General features: G+C 41.4%; 1 protein-coding gene across 3 annotated transcripts in view; it reads left to right on the top strand.

Moving 5' to 3' along the window:
• Positions 1-20,409, top strand: part of PIP5K1A (phosphatidylinositol-4-phosphate 5-kinase type 1 alpha) — a 38,855-nt gene that overhangs the window by 8,562 nt on the left and 9,884 nt on the right. For 2 of the 3 annotated variants that reach the window (XM_081255147.1, XM_081255146.1), the window contains exons 2-8: positions 1,712-1,750; positions 8,946-8,977; positions 11,111-11,191; positions 15,263-15,393; positions 15,817-15,934; positions 16,116-16,268; positions 18,133-18,432. In XM_081255147.1, coding sequence (XP_081111273.1) covers positions 1,712-1,750; positions 8,946-8,977; positions 11,111-11,191; positions 15,263-15,393; positions 15,817-15,934; positions 16,116-16,268; positions 18,133-18,432 — 854 coding nt within the window. The remainder of the gene's footprint in view (positions 1-1,711; positions 1,751-8,945; positions 8,978-11,110; positions 11,192-15,262; positions 15,394-15,816; positions 15,935-16,115; positions 16,269-18,132; positions 18,433-20,409) is intronic. The other variant, XM_081255145.1, reaches the window with a different exon arrangement.

Below are 20,409 nucleotides of genomic sequence, written 5' to 3'. Positions count from 1 at the left end.
TTTTGGAGCTGTTTACTGTCTGAAAATATCTTTGTTTCAATTATCTCCTCTTTTAAGGCCTTGGGTACCTTTTTCATCAAAAACACAATTTAGGGTGGGGCCAAGGACCAAAATGGAGTGCTTCCTTGAGACCAGTACGGAGTTACTCAGAAAGATTTTCTGTGACACGGTATGATGATTCAACTTTGTATTTTAGCAGGAATTGATTGGGTTGTTTCCACTTAGGCACTTGACTTGGCTAGTTCAGCTGTTGTGAAATTATTTTAGTAACATTAAAGATTTCTCAGCTAATTTTCATAATTTTGAGGCTAGATCTTTATTTTTCAAGTATCCAGGAGATCTGCTGAAATTAGGTATACCTGTTTTATAGGAGAAAAGTGATATTCTGAAGGATATGAAAGGTAAATTCTTCAGAGAGAACCTCTTATCATATGTGCCGATACATGTTTGCTTCAGATTATATAGGCATCTCAAAGTAATAATTAATAAAGAATGGGAAGGAGTGTGTAGGAGTCATGCTTATTTGTAGCTTGGAATTCTCAGCAGCTTTCTAGACATCTTTTCACATTTTTCCTCTATCTCTGCAGCAGCATAATATGTTGTAATGAGCTTGAGTTAATGTGTGGGGAGGGGATTGATGGTGGTCTGTATGTGTGGGACTGTTGAGCGCTAGTTTACTGGGAAAAATGGTTATAAAACAGAGAAAGATAAAGCCATCCCTGTGTATCTTTTTCCTTTAATTGTTAAATTATCTAATTATTTGTTACAGAAAATTTATATAGATAAGGAAAAATAGAAACTTAAACTTAAAATATCAACTTAATCCCACTATCCAGTATAGTCGTATTTTAACATTCTGGTATATAATCTTTTGGACCTTTTCTATGTGTATAAATACATGTGACTTTATAGGTAAGTGTTTTAGAAAAATATTGCATTATGTAATTTTCTACCTTTTTCCATTCAACAATTTATTGTGACATCCTATCCATAAAAATAATGGATTTTATCCTACACATAAAAATAATGGTTGTATACTAGTCCATTTTATGACTGCACTACAACTTATGTCACCTATATTGTTCATTTAGATTCTTTCCCATTATATCTACCCAATTATAGTTATTATGTACAATGCTACAATAAATATCTTTGTATATATGTCTTTGTCCACTTGACTAATTATTTCCTTAGGATAAATTCCCACTTCTGGGACAAATGGTACATATTTGTTTTTAAGGCTTTTTGCTAGATATTACCAAATTGCCCTCACAAGTGGAAGACGGTCAAATAAAATGTATACACAGTCTTTTCTAAAAGGATAGAAGCCTGCATGCAAGGAGCTTTATACCTGAAATTTTTTTGCCAATCTGAAATCATTCCAGTGTGAAATTGTTTGGGTTACAAGTTTTGTGATCACTCCTGGAATTTTTCTTTTTTCTTTTTTTTTTTCCCGTGGAATTTTTCTGCCTGAGCTTCTCCTTCTGTCTCTTTTTTTTTGACATTTACCTAGAACTGCAGAAAATCATCTAACATTTCACAGTATGGTACTGGGGGTCATCAGGTCAGGTCCTGTTCATAATTTTAAACTTTAGCGTTGTTGTGTGTTTTTTTTGTTTGTTTGTTTGTGTTTTTTTTAATGTGTTTATTCTGCTATTAAGCAGGTAGAACCCCAGAAGTAAGTGATAATTTTCTGTTTTTCCTCATTTAGGTTTCAACTTTCTGTGCTGTGGGGTCAACCGTAAGAGAGGTAGAACTGATGTGTATTTGTGCTGAAGAAGCATGAGCTCCTTGGAGTTACTAGCAGCCAACTCCTCTTCCCCATAACAATTGCAGACTTTTTTTTAGTAGTAGCGCATGGCCTTCTGAGAAGGCTGTGGATGTCTTGCAAGCATTATTTCACTTTAGCTCCCATTTCCCTCTGTCCTCTCCAAAAAATATGCTTTCTTAACACAGAAACTTCTTTTCTCACAGTTCCACAGTATGAAATGAATCCGTTCACTATCTTTTGTCTCCCTCGAAGTCTTCCCATAACTCCATTTCCTTTTGTTTCAGTAAATGAGTCTCTTTTTCTTTTCCCTTTCTGTTGTACCTCTTATTTCCCCTGACCCTTCCCATCCTGTAGATGGGGTTTCATAATTCACAATGATAGTAGTAATAATTACTAGTATTTATAGAGCATTTATTACATGTTAGGTACTATACAGGACTTATTTAATTCTCATAACAACGCTATGAAATACATGTTATTATATGTCCATTTTATGGATGAGGTAACCAAGGCCTAGAGCATTTTAACCAACTTGTCCAAAGTTACCTAGTTAGCAAATGGTAGATCTAGTATTCAAATCTAGCCAACCTAGGTGTTCTGATTTCAGAGCCCACATTCCTACCTACTATACCTTATTGCTCTCTCACTAATCTGAAAGGCTGTTTGTGAACTAACTTGACTTTAAACCAGATTAAATATTTGTTGTTCAACAAAAGAATAGTGCAGAAGGGAACTTCCCCTTCTGACTTTAGCTGTCCTAAAAAAGCAACAAAATTCTGAGCTCCTCCCTGCATAATATATGGAGTTATTGATCATTTTTTAAGAAAATATTTTAGAAGTTAATGTGGATTTTTGCCAAGGATTGGTAACTGATTCTGCAGTCAATTCCAAGATCACTGAAACAGGAGTGCCCATCAGATGCCCTCTTTTTGTCGTTGCAAATTCAATGATCGTAACCCTTATGCTTTTAATCAGAGCAAGACATGGTTCCACTTACACCAAAAAGAAAACTGCAATCTGAGATGAATTAAAAACTTTTTTTTTCTCTCTCTGCTAAAGTTGTTCATGTCTTATTACAAAGACAAAAAGGTACTTTCTACTGCTAGTGAGGACCTTAACATCTGTGAAACTGCTCTTTCAAGTATCAGACTTGAAAGATAGCTTCTGCTCCTCTAGAATACTGGTGTTGTCTGATTCAGAACAAGGATAATATCACTAAAAGAAATGAAAGATACTTTCCTACTGTTTTTGCCAGTGACATTCATGACTGTTACTGGAGGAACAGAGTGTTGTTATTCATTTCATTGAGAAGAACTGAAGGAGGAGGTCTCTGCTCTTAATCCTCTTACCAGTGAAAATGGAAGGGAAGGGGATACCTCAAGGGAAGAAAATATATGTTCATATTGTCCATTAGCAATTCTGAGATTTATTTAGTTTGTAAAAGTATTCTAGTTCCCTTTGTTTCTTGTCCTACCTAGACTCCAAGTGGCCAGGAAATTGAAAACAAAAGATAGTTTAGAAGAAAGAGAGTTGAACTGGGGCTTAGGAATATGGATTCCAGTTCTGGCTCTGTCACCGCCTTTGCTCTGTGATTTTGAGCACATCCCTTATGCTCTGTTCTTTTACTTATAAATAAGATTAGATTAAAATCTCAAAGGCCCTTGCTGAATGATTTTTTTCTTAATATAAATTGTTATTGATTTGTTTGCTTGAAAATGGGCAAGTAGGTACATATGTGGCCGAAGGAACTAAGTTCTCAACTTGTTCTATTTAAAAACCAACTTTCATTTAATATCTATAAATTTCAGCCAGATTGAACCTGCTCTGGTCAGAATTTTTAAAAAATTCCCAAAGTGAGTACACCCTTGCTCCTCTAGGTCTTTTATTTATTAATATTTTTGGTGAACAACAAGCCAGTCTTTTTTTAGTAAATATGTAATTGAGTACAGTTTTGTACCTTGGTCCTTGGTAATGTCCTGTAGGTCTTTTACATTTCCATCTTTCTGCAGAGGAACTAGGGCTTGAAATCACCATGGTTGGCTCTATATCATCTATTGAGCCACTCAGAATTAAGTTATTTGAACCATTATTTTTCTGATGCAGCCTGTTTGTCATGGCTTTATTTTTTGCTTCCAGTAGAGCAACATTAGCTGGTTGTTTAGAATGCTTCTTGGTCTAGGGCCTGTTAATAAGTAGGAGTTACATAGTCATGAAGGAAACAAACTATGGAAACGTTTTTCCCTGAGGAAGAGGAAATTTAACATTGGAACTCTGCCCTATACTCAGTTTCCCCACCCAAAAAGAGGATGATAAATACGGATCGTGGATATGGGGATTGTAAGATGATAGTATATACTTATCAGAGATCATTTTTCACACAGATGCTAGAAAACAAACTTTCTGTTGAATAACATTCTAGTCTTATCCATAAGGATGAATCTCGTTCTCCTTAAACATTGGCTGGATGGCATTGCTAAGCCGGGTGTTGCCATGCTGAGTTGGTATTCTTTTCTTTTCTCTCTTTTTTTTCCTCACTTCTCCTCCCCCCTCCGTCCGCCTCCCCCCTCTTCCTCCGTTTCTGCTCCTCTTCCTTCTGAAGAGAAAGCTTGATTATGAGATGAACAGGTACAGTGCTGGTGACTCTTCAGTCTCAGTAGGCAGTTTCTCATTGGCAGAGCCTTGGGCCAAATGGTCAAGCCTTAGCGGATGGTACCTGGTTCCCTGAAATATCACTCTGCTCTTTATTGGGTTTCTTCTGGACCAAGCTGGGTGTTACAGCAACATTGATAAAATTCTCTAGATATTTTTCTATTCCTGTCCATTCTTCTTTGGGAGGTTGGAGCTCTGACCTGTGCCCTAGGGGCAAAACTTCAGACAAGGAAGAGAGTAAGACTTGGGTCCCGATTCTCCTCCCTGTGTTACTTGTTCTGATTATTATTATTTAGACCTCAGTATCCATCCAATTGCTTCAGCTATAGTGTTCTTGGGATTAATCCAAGCTTTGCAGTTGCAGATAGCTAAGTAATTGGCACCATATTCCACTGAGTGAAGTCCTCCCACCCTCATTCTGGGTACTTTGTAAGAGTGTAGCAGCCCTAGAGCTATGTGTTTGTGTGATAAAACTAGGAAGGGTAGCAAAGTAGAACTTTTTAGGGAGTAAGAGAGCCCCAGACCTACTCTCTGCCTTGAAAATCACTTACCTGCTGTTTTTTCTCCATTGTTTAACTTGGTCCATTGACTCCTTGCATGCAGAAGAGGTTGTGTTCTAGGAGAGACTGTCAGCCTAGGACTGGATGTTGGCTCTTGGTTCTGCCAGCTCCCTCCAAATCCCTTCCTCTGAGGTAAAAGAGGAAGGGATAAACCAGGTACTGACCAAGGAGTCCAGAATCAGTGTTGTCTTCTCAACTGAAAGCATACTGATTTCCTTATTGAGACTTACTAATTCTCCAGTTGCCTGTACACTTGCACCAGGTTATGTTGGGGGGAGGTGGAGGCTGAGGGTTTGGGGAGGAGCCAAGAACTTTGAGGTGCTAATTAGAATTTCATGAAGGTCTAGGTAATTGAACATTAAACCTTCCTGGGGGCCCAGCTTTACTCTTGCATTAGAAATCACATATGGGGCTTCCCTGGTGGCGCAGTGGTTAAGAATCTGCCTGCCAGTGCAGGGGACATGTGTTCGATCCCTGGTCCAGGAAGATCCCATGTGCTACGGAGCAACTAAGCCTGTGCGCCAGAACTACTGAGCCTGTGCTCTGGAGCCCGCAAGCTACATCTACTGAGCCCTTGTGCCACAACTGCTGAAGCCTGCGTGCCTAGAGCCTGTGCTCCGCAACACGGGAAGCCACCACAAAGAGAAGCACGTACACCACGATGAAGAGTAGCCCCTGCTCGCTGCAGCGAGAGAAAGCCTGCACGCAATAATGAAGACCCAACACAGCCTAAATAAATAAAATAAATTTTAAAAAAATTAAAAAAAAAACCGTCTTGCACTGTCTGTGGTCTCTTTAAAAAAAAATTCACATATGACAATATATTTGTATAGCACGTCACAGTCCATGAAGTACTTTGATTTAGTTTATCTTTTTTTGGGCTGTCTTGGGTGGGTCTTAGTTGCAGCATGCAGGATCTTTCATTGCAGCGCGCGGGCTTCTCTCTAGCTGTGGCACCCTGGCTCCAGAGCGTGTGGGCTCAGTAGTCGCAGCACACGGGCTTAGTTGCCCCACGGCATGTGGGATCTTAGTTTTTTGACCAGGGATTGAACTAGCATCCCTGCATTGCAAGACGGATTCTTAACCACTGGACCACCAGGGAAGTCCCTGATTTAGTTTGTCTTATCTAATCTTTACATAAACCTTCCAGTATGGTTCATGTTTTTTTTTTTTAAATGTTGGGGGTAGGAGTTTATTAATTAATTAATTTATTTTTGCTGTGTTGGGTCTTTGTTTCTGTGCGAGGGCTTTCTCTAGTTGTGGCGGGGGCCACTCTTCATCGCGTTGTGTGGGCCTTTCACTATCACGGCCTCTTTTGTTGCAGAGCACAGGCTCCAGACGCGCAGGCTCAGTAGTTGTGGCTCACGGGCCTAGTTGCTCCGTGGCATGTGGGATCCTCCCAGACCAGGGCTCGAACCCGTGTCCCTGCATTAGCAGGCAGATTCTCAACCACTGCACCACCAGGGAAGCCCCAGGTTCCTCTTTTTTTAGTTAAATATAGAGAACAGTTTACCTGATGTAACAGGGATTTGAACCCAGGTCTTCTGATTTTTAAATAGCTCAGCGTGTTGGCTCTTGTCTAAAAGGTTTTAAGTCAGTAACAGTTTTAATCATAAATCTGACTCATCCTGGCTTTTTGTTCCTTGGAAGCTTTAGCTTAGGGTTCCAGTTCTAAAATGGTCTTTCACCTACCTGAACTTGACCTGACTGAAGATGAAGCATCCTGCAAAAAGCATAGATTATTGGGCTCTGCTGTTTTTCTAATTTTCTGGGCCATTTTATGCAGCACATCTTCCTAACAGCTAGATGACATTTCCCTTACCTCCTTTTTTGGAAAGAGGAATGAAAACCATCTGTTCCCCTTAGTTTTGCTACTCTGACTCACTATGGGGAAGGAAATTTCCTACCCTGCTTATTGGTACCAGAAATGCTTAATCTGTGGCCTTTGTACTACTAAGGTCTACCACAATCTCCTCTGAGCCCAGCTATATTCTGAAATTCTTAGGGCCCTTGATCGTTGGTCTTAAACAATAGTAATTAGAGCTTTACCTGACTGCCCCTAAGCCCATCTTGTCTCTGCTGCTGTTTTACCATTAAACGTTATATATGGACCAGAACTGGGGTCTTCCTACTCAGGTATTATATTATTGAGGATTCGTCGAATTGGATTCTTCTTTTTAATTTTCTTTAATGTGGCTAATCTTTATTTATTTTGAATTCTTTAGAACTACATCAAAGTAATATATCAGTAGTCTTTGAAGAAAAAAGGCCAGCATTCTTCAATATGAAGGGGAGAAAGTTCTGTCTCCCTGTCTCCAATGTGATCATGGATGAAAGTTATAGGGATCGCAGACCCTTCAGAATTGATTTAACCTTTTAGAGTATTTTTCTATAGATAATGGTCTTTTAGTCACTTTTTAAACATACTTATTCTTGAAATGTTTTTCTACATTTAAATGGATAAAAGTCATAATATTGATGAGATTTAACTGCACACTTATCTTACACATCTCCACTGATTATATATTTAGTAAGTACACACCAACAAATTCCTGTTGCTTTTACAGCAGAAATCAAGATGAGGATGGAAGGATGTAGAATCAGATTCTGCCTGCACTCTATGCTTTTCCATTTTTTTGACATTGCATTTTCCCATCCTTAGCCTCCTCATCTCCATAGATCAACTCTTTTTTTTAAAATTGAAGAATAGTTGATTTATAATAATATATTAGTTTTAGATACAATGTAGTTATTCAATATTTTTGTAGATTATACTTCATTTAAAGTTATTACACAATAATGGCTATATTTCACTGTGCTGTACAATATATCCTTGTTGCTTATTTATTTTATACACAGTAGTTTGTGTCTCTTAATCCCCTACCCCTAGCTTGTCCCTCCCCCCTTTTCCCTCCCCACTGGTAACCACTAGTTTTCTGTATCTGTGAGTCTGTTTCTGTTTTGTTATATACATTCATCTGTTTTATTTTTTAGATTCCACCTATAAGTGATAACATAGAATGTTTTTCTCTGACTTATTTCACTAAGCATAATACCCTCTAGGGACATCCACATTGTTGCAAATGGCAGAATTTCATTCTTTTCTATGACTGAGTAATACTCCATTTGCATAAATATGTATATGTATACACACACACACAAACACACCACAGCTTCTTTATCCATTCATCTGTTGATGGACACTTAGGTTGCTTCCATATCTTGGCTACTGTAAATAAAGCTTCCATAGACCAACTCTTTACCTTTTTTCTGAAATAATTAGTAGAAGTGTAAAGCACCATAGATATGCTCTAAGAGTACCTACCCTTTTAGCTCTACAGGAAAAATTATTAAGCCCAGGCTGTCCAATAAATCTTGGTATCTCTTATGCCCTTTCTCTTTCAGCCATGGTATCAAATGAGACCCTCTGGCTCTGATGGTTAAAGGTATCAAGAACAGATATATTTCCTAGAGAAAATATGAACACTTGTGTAAGAAAAAGGACTAGAATGAGAACAGAATATGCATAAGGGCTCTGTGAGTATGGAGGAGGAAAAAGAAGGGACATTTAAAAATCCCTATCCAAGGGCTTCCCTGGTGGCGCAGTGGTTGAGAGTCCGCCTGCCGATGCAGGGGACACGGGTTCGTGCCCCGGTCTGGGAAGATCCCACATGCCGTGGAGCGGCTGGGCCCGTGAGCCATGGCCGCTGGGCCTGCGCGTCCGGAGCCTGTGCTCCCCAACGGGAGAGGCCACAACAGTGAGAGGCCCGCGTACTGCAAAAAAAAAAAAAAAAAAAAAAAAAAAAATCCCTATCCAAAAGGATCTGTTATCAATGAGCAAGAGGCAGGAGCTCACTGTCAGGTTTTGTGTGACTCAAATCCTGATTGTTTCAGTGTGCTTGATAGAGATCGTGTGAGTGTGTGTATACACTTATGGTTGTGTTTGTTTATTTTTATTTTCACAGCATCTGGAATCAAGAGACCCATGGCATCTGAGGTGAGTTTTATATTGATACAGTGGTTCTAAAACCTTAATTCTGGGATAGAAGGATACCTGTTTATAACACCCTTATTTTACCCCTACTTGGGTCTTGGAATCTAGATAGGGTTCTCACATCTCTTTGGTAGGCTAGTAATTATACAACTCTACTTTTGTTACAGTTTATTATGAATATTAATAATAGCTCAGATTTATTGAACTTTTTTTAATGTTTTAAATTTATTTATTTTATTTATTTATTTTTGGATCTGTTGGGTCTTCGTTGCTGCGAGCAGGCTCTCTCTAGTTGCGGCGAGTGGGGGCCTCTCCTTGCTGCAGTGCGCGGGCTTCTCAATGTGGTGGCCTCACCCGTCGCAGAGCACGGGCTCCAGGCGTGGAGGCCTCAGCAGTTGCAGCACGCAGGCTCAGCAGTTGTGGCTCACAGGCTCCAGAGGGCAGGCTCAGCAGTTGTGGCGTACGGGCCCAGTTGCTCCGCGGCATGCAGGATCTTCCTAGACGAGGGCTTGAACCCTGCATTGGCAGGCGGACTACCAGCCACTGCGCCACCAGGGAAGCCCCTGAGCTTTTTTTTAATGTACCAAAGAGTAAATAAGGTACCTAAGTGCTCTTTTTTTTTTTTTTTTTTTTTTCTTTTTGCGGTATGCGGGCCTCTACTGTTGTGGCCTCTCCCGTTGCGGAGCACAGGCTCCGGACGCGCAGGCCCAGCGGCCATGGCTCACGGGCCCAGCCGCTCCGCGGCATATGGGATCCTCCCAGACCGGGGCACGAACCCGTATCCCCTGCATCGGCAGGCGGACTCTCAACCACTGCGCCACCAGGGAGGCCCCCTAAGTGCTCTTTATAGGTATTCTTATTTAATCCTGCAAAGAGCCTCTATGAGTGTAGGTATTGTTGTTATCCGTGTTTTATAGATGAAAAAGTGAAGATTAGAGGTTCTATAGCTTGCCCAAAGTCCTGTAATTAATAAGGTTAGGATTCAAAGCCAGTCTGACACTAAAGCTCATTCTCTTGTTTTGCTGTTAATACCTCCTGACTGCGTAGCTTCAGTGAATGTGACGAACTTCTTTTAACCGTACTGAAGCTGTTGATATTCTAAATTTTTCTCTTTTGTGCAGAGTATCTTGTATTTGCTTAATTTTCTTCCCACAGAGTATTTCCCATTCCTCTTTTTACTTCTTGCATCTCTCCTGGGTTTTGTGAGGGGACCTCAGAGTGCGGACCATTTTGGCATAGGATTTTAGGCTTTTTTCTCAGAACATCTTCTAAGATCTGTCAGGTTATATACTGAGGGTTTTCTGGCACTAAGGGTCTTAGCAAGAAGAGTAGAACTTAAATATCAGGCCCTAAGATGGTAACATGCTATTTTCAGTAGTCTTTTTGCCTTCTGGCTTGTTAACTTGAGTATCGACATCATGAAGAATACCTTCATGTCTGTTGTGCTGGCATCTTGGCTGTGGAGAATAGCCTTCTAGCCTCCGCTCCACTGGTTTTACTTCTTCCTTTTTTCAGAGGCTGTGATGTATGTGAGTAGAAAACAAAGCCATACCACGTTCTCAGGAATCTCTTTGAGGCACTGAGGCCCTTATCTTAGAGGATTCATCTTATTGCCACAGCCTTTTAATACTTGGGCTCGCAGTACTTGCATTTGCCAGTGGCTAGATTATTTCTGCTGGTGAATTCAGTTTGAGCAAATAGTGTTCAGGTCGGGTTGAATATTAGAGGGGTAGTAGTTTCTGAAAGGAAGCTGGGTCTGTAGAGCTCTACTTCTGTCTTGCTTTTGTAAACTGAGGGTCTTCCCTTTTTTCTGGGACTGTTATTGCTTACTTCCCCTGTTTCTGCTTTTCTTTAATGATAATCATTTTAATTTTCTGTGTCATCTTTCTGAGAACCAAAGGTGAAATATGTGTCCTTTGGAGTTTTCTTCGTGTTCTTGTAGTCAGTTTAGTTCTTTGGGGAGCAACACTATAGCTGTGTGTTTCCATGGGAGGGATCTTCTGAAGATTTTATAAAATGTTCTTAACCTAAAAAGGGTGTGTTGCATGTTTTGTTTTTTTTGTGATTTACCATCATTGTAGCTGTTTGGTGTGTTACATGGGAATCATGTACTAATCTTGACTCTTCTTATTCTAGGTGCCTTATTCCTCTAGCATGTCCATGAAGAAAATAGGCCACCGTGGTGTGGATTCCTCAGGAGAGACAACATATAAAAAGGTGTGTCTGGGTGAAACCCACTCATCTTACCCCAGGAAGGGATAGTTCTGTCTCCTTGATATTATTCTACACATTCCATCCTATTTCTTGAATACGCTAAACCTTTGCACAATAGCCATCATACAACTTGAACTTTATTTATTTATTTGTTTGTTTGTTTGTTTGTTTGTTTTTGCGGTATGCGGGCCTCTCACTGTTGTGGCCTCTCCCGTTGCGGAGCACAGGCTCCGGACGCGCAGGCCCAGCGGCCATGGCCCACGGGCCCAGCCGCTCCGCGGCATGTGGGATCTTCCCGCACCGGGGCACGAACCCATGTCCCCTGCATTGGCAGGCGGACTCTCAACCACTGTGCCACCAGGGAAGCCCGAACTTTATTTATTTTTTATAAATTTAATTTATTTATTTTATTTTTATTTATTTTTGGCTGCGTTGGGTCTTCATTGCTGTGCGTGGGCTTTCCCTAGTTGCAGTGAGCGGGGGACACTCTTCCGCTGTGGCGCCTGGCCTTCCCACTGCGGTGGCCTCTCCTGCTATGGAGCATGGGCTCCAGGCACATGGGCCCCAGCAGTTGTGGTGCACGGCTCAGTAGCTGTAGCTCGCGGCTCCAGAGCGCAGGCTCGGTAGCTGTGGCACATGGGCACAGTTGTTCCGCAGCATGTGGGATCCTTCCAGACCAGGGCTCGAACCCGTGTCCCCTTCATTGGCAGGCGGATTCCCAACCACCGTGCCACCAGGGAAGCCCCACAACTTGAACTTTAGAATTTACTTCACAAAGGGTAAATTATTTCCCATCTGTATATATGGGTTTTGTTTTGTTTTATAAATTTATTTATTTTATCTTTGGCTGTGTTGTCTCTTCCTTGCTGTGCGCGGGCTTTCTCTAGTTGTGGCGAGTAGGAGCTACTCTTCGTTGCGGTGCGCGGGCTCCTTATTGCGGTGGTTTCTCTTGTTGCGGAACACGGGCTTTAGACATGCGGGCTTCAGTAGTTGTGGCATACAGGCTCAGTAATTGTGGCTCATGGGCTCTAGAGCACAGGCTCAGTAGTTGTGGCACACGGGCTTAGTTGCTCTGCAGCATGTGAGATCTTCCCGGACCAGGCCTCGAACCCGTGTCCCCTGCATTGGCAGGCGGATTCTTAACCACTGTGCCACCAGGGAAGCCCTGTATATGTGGTTTTCGTTTTGTTTGTTTTCGTTTTTGGCTGCGTTGAGTCTTTGTTGCTGCTCGCCAGCTTTGTCTAGTTGCAGCGAGCAGGGGGCTACTCTTCGTTGCAGTGCATGGACTTCTCATTGTGGTGGCTTCTCTTGTTGTGGAGCATGGGCTCTAGGCGCGCAGGCTTCAGTAGTTGTGGCACGTGGGCTCAGTAGTTGTGGCACACAGGCTTAGTTGCTCTGTGGCATGTGGGATCTTCCTGGACCAGGGATGGAACCTGTGTACCCTGCATTGGCAGGCGGATTCTTAACCACTGTGCCACCAAGGAAGTCCCTGTATATGTGTTTAAATAAGAATGTTCTTAATGAACAAATCTGGTGTTGGATGCTTTTTCACTGAGCTGAAGAAATTGTGTTTCCCTGTTAGATAGAAACATGTAATAAGCCCCCAAGGCCATTCTTACCTAGCTTTAGGGAACCATGTCTCTTGTGCTGGATGTACATAAAGTGAAGGCTGGATCCCATTCAGCTTGGTGATACAGAGATAAACAGCAGGTCAAGACTTTCTCTTTGTGTGTGTGTATGTTTTGTTTTGTTTTGTTTTTTGTCTGTGCTGGGTCTTAGTTGTGGCACGCAGAGTCTTCATTGCGACATGCGAGATCTTTAGTTGCAGCATGTGGGTTTCTTAGTTGCGGCATGCGGACTCTTAGTTGTGGCATGTGGACTCTTAATTGTGACATGTAGGCTCTTAGTTGTGGCATGCAGGCTCTTAGTTGCGGCATGTGGACTCTCAGTTGTGGCATGCATGCGGGATCTAGTTCCCCGCCCAGGGATCGAAACCAGGCTCCCTGCATTGGGAGCATGGAGTCTTACCCACTGGACCACCAGAGAAGTCCATGGGTTTTGTTTTTTTAAGATTGTAGTTTCAGTTGGTGAATAGGGCCTAGAATACCTGATTTTGAGCTAGAGATATCAAATGGATTGGAAAGATAGTAGTAATAGCCAAGAAGAGAAAATTGAACTGGTGAAGGGAAAACAGGAGAGAAGCATCTTGGAGTGACCCAATTGCCCAGTTCTGGACTAACTGGAGATGCTTAGGTTTCCTGGGGTACAGTGTTCAACCTCCTATTTGGCATCTATACCTTGTCTGGCCCATGTAAATTTTTCTTGTGTTTGTTCTCTGTCTTTATTGCATTGTCCGAAGTGATAGAGGTGGACCAACTCATTCTCAGTCAGGGACCTGACTGTCCCTGGGAATGGGCTCTGAGGCCCATGTCAATTAAACAGACATTTATTGAGCTCTTTTTATGTGCTGAACACTGAGACAAAAAGATGAGTTTCTAGTCTAATTGGAGAGGCAAGCACTTAAAAAACTTGTTATAATTTTATTTATTTTTTAAAAATATTCTTATTTTTTATTTTAAAAAAATTTTTAAAGGTTAAACTTTTTTTTTTTTTTTTTTGGCCGCGTTTGGTCTTCATTGCTGTGCATGGGCTTTCTCTAGCTGTGGCAAGCAGGGGCTACTCTTCGTTGCAGTATGTGGGCTTCTCACTGCAATGGCTTCTCTTGTTGCAGAGCACAGGCTCGAGGCGTGTGGGCTTCAGTAGTTGTGGTGCATGGGCTCAGTAGTTGTGGTGCATGGGCTTAGTTGCTTCACGGCATGTGGGATCTTCCCGGACCAGGGCTCAAACCCGTGTCCCCTGCATTGGCAGGTGGATTCTCAACCAGTGTGCCACCAGGGAAGTCCCCATTCTTAATTTAAAAAATATTTATTTATTTGGCTGCATTGGGTGTTAGCTGTGGCACACGGTATCTTTCGTTGTGGTGTGTGGGCGCTTCATTGCGGCTCACGGGCTTCTCTCTAGTTGTGGCACGTGGGCTTCAGAGCACACGGGCTTAGTTGCCCCATGGCATGTGGGATCTTAGTTCCCCGACGAAGGGTCGAACCCGCATCCCCTGCATTGGAAGGTGGATTCTTAACCACTGGACCACCAGGGAAGTCCTTAGTTATAATTTTAATGCCCAGTGAGGACTAGGTAGAATACTGATACAAGTAATACTTGGTGAGGGTTGGGGGGATAAGGGAAATCACTTAGAACAAATCTGTCCAATAGAACTTTCTACAGTGATTGAAATGTGCTATATCTGTGTTATCCAGTGTGGTAGCCACTAATCATACCTGAATGTGGCTAGTAAGACCAAAGAAATGATTTTTAAATTAAATTAACTTTAACTTAAAATTAAATAGCCAAGTGTGGCTAGTAACTACTATATTGGACAGCACAGAACTAGATAATACGACATTTTCCCATGACATTGAAATCCTGGATTGTAAGAGTGGGGCTCTTATATTTGTGTTTTGACCACAGTATGATAATTTTAAATCTAAATACTTCTCTCAGAAATAATTTGAATCTTTCAGGCTTTCTTCTTCAGTCAGGAGCTTTTTTTGCCACTCAGTTGTCCTTGGAACGCCAGTCAGGCCTTGCCTTAGAGAACTGAGCTTCAGTAGCTAGGCAGTGAATCAGAGTATCAGTTAATTTTAGTTACATTCTGTATCAGATGAATAAAATGTTTGGAGGACTCCATATACTCTGGGGGCAGGAACCTTTGGAGTGAGACCTAGGATTGTTCTTTCAGTACAATGTATCTTCCAGATATAGATGTGGATAGGAGGGAACACCTTGTTTAGAGAGTCCCCACTTTGCTACTCTGTATCTTCATGCTCTTCCAATCTTTGCAGGCTTAACTGCCATGTAGAGTGTGGGGATGGGGAAACTGGATTGCCCCAGTTTAGTCTGAACTACTAGAAAGGCATTTGCTCTCCCGTGTTCCTTCTGATTCTTCTCTCCTGAGTTTTTATTGCTATGATCAGATTTACTACTAGAAACTTTCCTCTTGTTTCTCTTGTTTCTCAGACAACCTCTTCAGCTTTAAAAGGTGCCATCCAGTTAGGCATTACTCACACTGTGGGGAGCCTGAGTACCAAACCAGAGCGGGATGTCCTCATGCAAGACTTCTATGTGGTGGAGAGTATCTTCTTCCCGAGGTACAGAGGTTAATGTCCTAGAAAATGTGGCTTTTTTATATCATCATCAGGGCATTTTAGGGTTCATGTCTAATTTAGGCATGCATCCAATCCTTAACCTGATTTTAATCAGGGTGATATGGGGACTGGAGAATTTGAAGAGCACATGCTCTCCTTTGGATGTTTCCATGAGCCTCCGGCCTGTGGACTGAGCCCTAAAAAACAATTTAATGCATCGGGAGGAGGTAATATGATTCCCTGTGCCCATGTCTTAATCCCCATGTTGCGCCTTGTCCCATTATGTAACTGACTCATCCAGTCCCTTTGGTTCTCTCAGGAGGGATGTATTGACCTGCCTCTGGGTGACTGAGTGTCTTTCCAGGGTGTGGACTCCCTAAATTACAGGAACTGGTAAGTTATGGCTTCTTCTGTTTAACCCCACAGTGAAGGGAGCAACCTGACTCCTGCTCATCACTACAATGACTTTCGGTTCAAGACCTATGCACCTGTTGCCTTCCGCTACTTTCGGGAGTTATTTGGTATCCGTCCTGATGATTACTTGGTAAGCTTCCAGATTTCAGGACCCTGGGACTCCAGTATCAGAGGGATACTTCCAAAGGAAGACCCTCTCTCCACACTCTTGCTCTGGTTTTTCTTTAGAATAGAATTGCATCTGTAGTTGATTTCTGGTTGGGCATGCCCTTGTATCTCTGAACCTCTTGCTGTCTTTTCTCTGGGCCCAGTACTCCCTCTGCAATGAGCCGCTGATTGAACTCTGCAACTCTGGGGCTAGTGGTTCCCTCTTCTACGTGTCCAGCGATGATGAATTCATCATTAAAACAGTTCAGCACAAAGAGGCGGAGTTTCTGCAGAAGCTGCTTCCAGGATACTACATGGTGAGAGGACCAGGAGCACTGGCTGCCTGAGCTGCCCACTCCACTCCAAGACAAGGCTGGGGAGGCTGCCATCAGGGGGACAAAACAATGTCAGCACTTCTGTCATAGGAATGTAGTTCATCTTTGTGATTTTCCCATCTCTTTTGTCTCTAGATGGCTAAAGGGGGTTTTGTTCATCTGTCCTATTTTAAGTGTTTTTAGCTTAGACCCTGCTACCCAACGACAAGATTCAATGATGATTTAAAAAAAATTTTTTTTATTGGAGTATAGTTGATTTACAGTGTTTTGTTTCTGCTGTACAGCAAGCAAAGTGAGTCAGTTATACATACACATATATCCACTTTTTTTAGATTCTATTCCCATATTACAGAGTATTGAATAGAGTTCCCTGTGCTATTCAATAGGTTCTTATTAATTAATTCGTTCTGTGTATAGTACTGTGTGTATGTCAATCCCAGTCTCCCAGTTTATCCCCCTACCTTTTCCCCCCAGTAACCACAAGTTTGTTTTCTACATCAGTGACTCAACTTCTGTTTTGTAAATAGGTTCATTTGTACCATATTTTAAAATTCCACATATAAGTGATAATATATGATACTTATTTTTCTCTTTCTGACTTACTTTCACTCAGTATGACAATCTCTAGGTCCATCCATGTCGCTATAAATGGCATTATTTCATTCTTTTTTATGGCTGAGTAATATTCCATTGTATATTTGTACCACATCTTCTTTATCCATTCCTCTGTTGATGGACATTTAGGTTGCTTCCATGTCCTGGCTGTTGTAAATAGGGCTGCAAAGAACATTGGAGTGCATGTATCCTTTCGAATTATGTTTTTTTCTGGATATATGCCCAGGAGTGGAATTGCTGGATCATATGGTAGCTCTATTTTTAGTTTTTTAAGGAATCTCCATATTGTTCTCCATAGTGGCTGTACCAATTTACATTTCCACCAACAGTGTAGGAGGGTTCCCTTTTCTCCACACCCTCTCCAGCATTTATTGTTTGTAGATTTTTTGATGATGGCCATTCTGACCAGTGTGAGGTGATACCTCATTGTAGTTTTGATTTGCATTTCTCTGATAATTAGTGATGTTGAGCATCTTTTCATGTGCTTTCTGCCCATCTGTATGTCTTCTTTGGAGAAATGTCTATTTATATCTTCTACCCATTTTTTGATTGGGTTTTTTTTTTTCTGATACTGAGCTGCATGAGCTGTTTGTATATTTTGGAGAAAAATCACTTGTCGGTCACTTCATTTGCAAATATTTTCTCCCATTTTTTGGGCTTTCTCTTCATTTTGTTGATGGTTTCCTTTGCTGTGCAAAAGCTTCTAAGTTTAATTAGGTCCCATTTGTCTATTTTTGTTTTAATTCAGTGATGATTCTGCTTTCCATTCTTAGTCCAGCCCCTAGAGTAGAGTATGAGGTTGGTTACTTCCCTTGACAATACTGTATTTTTTCTTACTCTGACTGATACCTCTTGGAGGTTCTGGAGAAGTTAGGGAACTCTCCTTTGCCTCCTTTCATACTCACAAGAATATACTATACAGAAAGCTAAGCATTAAGTCTTTCTCAGTGCTGTCTTCTCTTAAACCTCTCTGAAGGAATATGTTCATCATATGTTTAGTATCCTGACTGCTTACTGTATTGTAGGCCTGCCACTCGGCTTGGTGGTGATCTCATTATTGAGATAGATACATTGGGAAATTTTAAACAAATGTAATGTGGGCTTATGGGCAGATTGTATCTGAATCCCATGTAACAGACAAAGGAGGGGGGCGGTGACAGCTTTTGCCCTTGAGTTTTATTGAAAATCAGCTAACTTGCTCTTCTCCTTCTTTTTACTTTCTTGTCCTCAGAACCTCAACCAGAACCCTCGGACTTTGTTGCCTAAGTTCTATGGACTGTACTGTGTGCAGGCAGGTGGTAAGAACATTCGAATTGTGGTGATGAACAATCTCTTACCACGGTCAGTCAAGATGCATATCAAATATGACCTCAAGGGCTCAACCTACAAAAGGCGGGCTTCCCAAAAAGAGCGAGAGAAACCTCTCCCCACCCTTAAAGACCTGGACTTCTTACAAGACATCCCTGATGGTCTCTTTTTGGATGCCGATATGTACAATGCTCTGTGCAAGACACTGCAGCGTGACTGTTTGGTGAGTTTGTCATATTTCCTTCTCTCTCAGGCACCAGAAATCTCAGTCTCTAAAACAGCTTGGTCGTTCTTAGGCATCTAATCTGTGGGAGACGAGACTCTGTTCCTTAGCTCCATCTGTGCCAGACTTCACTTAAAATAACTTTTATATTAGATCATTTATGCCTTTACATTTTTACTTTCTCCCCGTTTGTCTAACTCCCCTCCCCTGTCTTTTTTTTCTTTACCTGCTACCTGTCCTGGGCCTTATAAGCATACATTTTCCTTATTTTCATACCAGCACCATCATTGCTCAGTTTTTGGTCCTGTCTGCCAAATCCAAATTTATATCTTGGAAGCTGAGTGCTGCTGAAAAAGATCACACAACTGTGTATACTGGCATCTCTACAGATTTATGATATCCAGCCCTACCTGGGCCCTCAGTATTCCTCATCAATCCATTTCCTGTTCCTCCCAGAGATTGCACATGATTGGTACTCTCTTCAAACAATTTTCTGACACTCATCCCCCCAGCCTTGTTTCTCAACAAACTACCTCAACTTTCTATTCTGTACCATCCCTTTGTCCTGCCCCCATCATCACTTTATAAACGGATCTACACTTAACCATCCTTAATCTATATTTTCTTCCCAACTTGGTCGATTATTCCAGGTCAGTCTCTTTTGTGACCTAGATCCATTTCCTCCTGTTTCTCTAGGATGCTACTTCATCACTTACTTCCTTTCCCACCTCTGGCTTCAGCCTCAACTGACTGTTTTCTATCTATATACAAACAAGTTTATCTCTTTTTTATTTTAAGATTAAGAAAATGTTTTTCAATGTCTTCATTTAATGATGCCTCCATTTCTCTTTTCCCTTTCTCTTCTCCTATTCCTGCCTCAACCCACTGTGTCCTGGCTTTTGCTCTCACCACTTTAGTTGAACTGCTCTCTCCAATGACCACCTAGATGCCGAATAGAGAGTACTTCTCAGTCCTTCCTTGAATTTTCTGCAGTGTTTGACAGTTGATTGATTCCACTTTCTTAACATCTGTTGGTTTTTGTGACATCTTTCCCTACTGATTTTTCCACCTTTATTTTTTAATTTTTTTTGGTAAACTGCTTTTGTAGGATTGTCATCTTCTATTCAGTCCATGATGTTATCCATCCTTGCCTTTCTTTGCTTACTCTGCATCTACTTCCAGGATAATGCCTATTTTAGTTTGGCTTTTTTGGTTGTGAGGACTGGAGACTTGGTGGAGCAGAGAGGTTTTTCAAACCACACATAAGAATCAGTCCTGAACTCTCTTTATCCCTTACTCTATCCACCTACCAAAACCCCCAAAGTGAGCTACTGGAACTGGTGGAAATATACAAGGTTGAGAACTGTAGGAGACAATCCAGGCTCCTTAATATGACACATCAGACCTGTCATTGTTTTGCCCCTACCATCCTCTCTCATGTGCCAAACACCTAGCCTTTGCATTTTATGTTCTAGCAATACCAAATTATATCTCCCTGCACATAGCCTGCTGTTTCATGCTTCCAGGCCTTGGCATTCTTCTTTCCTTCCTTTATTTACTTGCATTTATTTTCTCTCTAATCGATCCCTCATAAACCTATTTATATACGTCTCTAGTATTCCTCAATCATGTATGCACTTCCATTGTTACACATAGTAGACTGTATTGTATTTATTTTTACATTAGTTTCCCTTTCTAACTTATAATATCCATGAAGACAGAAGCTCTCTTACGTATCTTTGTATCCACATAAGCAGGCACAGTGCCTACAGATGGTAAGGATTCAGCAAATAATGAACTGAAGTGAAGCTGGCCATATAAGGACCTGCCACAGATCTGCTCTGTCACAAAGTTTACTTTTACCAGACCCTCCTTGTGGACTTTTTAGAGCTGAAATATGTGTTTCTTTTTCATTGAGAATATAATGCTCTTTTCATGAAGAGATAAAAGGAAAGAACAAACAAAGAAGATCTTGTG

The sequence above is a fragment of the Mesoplodon bidens genome (assembly GCF_964165515.1).
Source record: "Mesoplodon bidens genome assembly, chromosome: 2".
In the NCBI taxonomy this organism is placed as follows: Eukaryota; Metazoa; Chordata; class Mammalia; order Artiodactyla; family Ziphiidae; genus Mesoplodon; species Mesoplodon bidens.
Note: the sequence above shows the minus strand (reverse complement) of the source record. Positions and strands in the feature narration are given on the sequence as shown.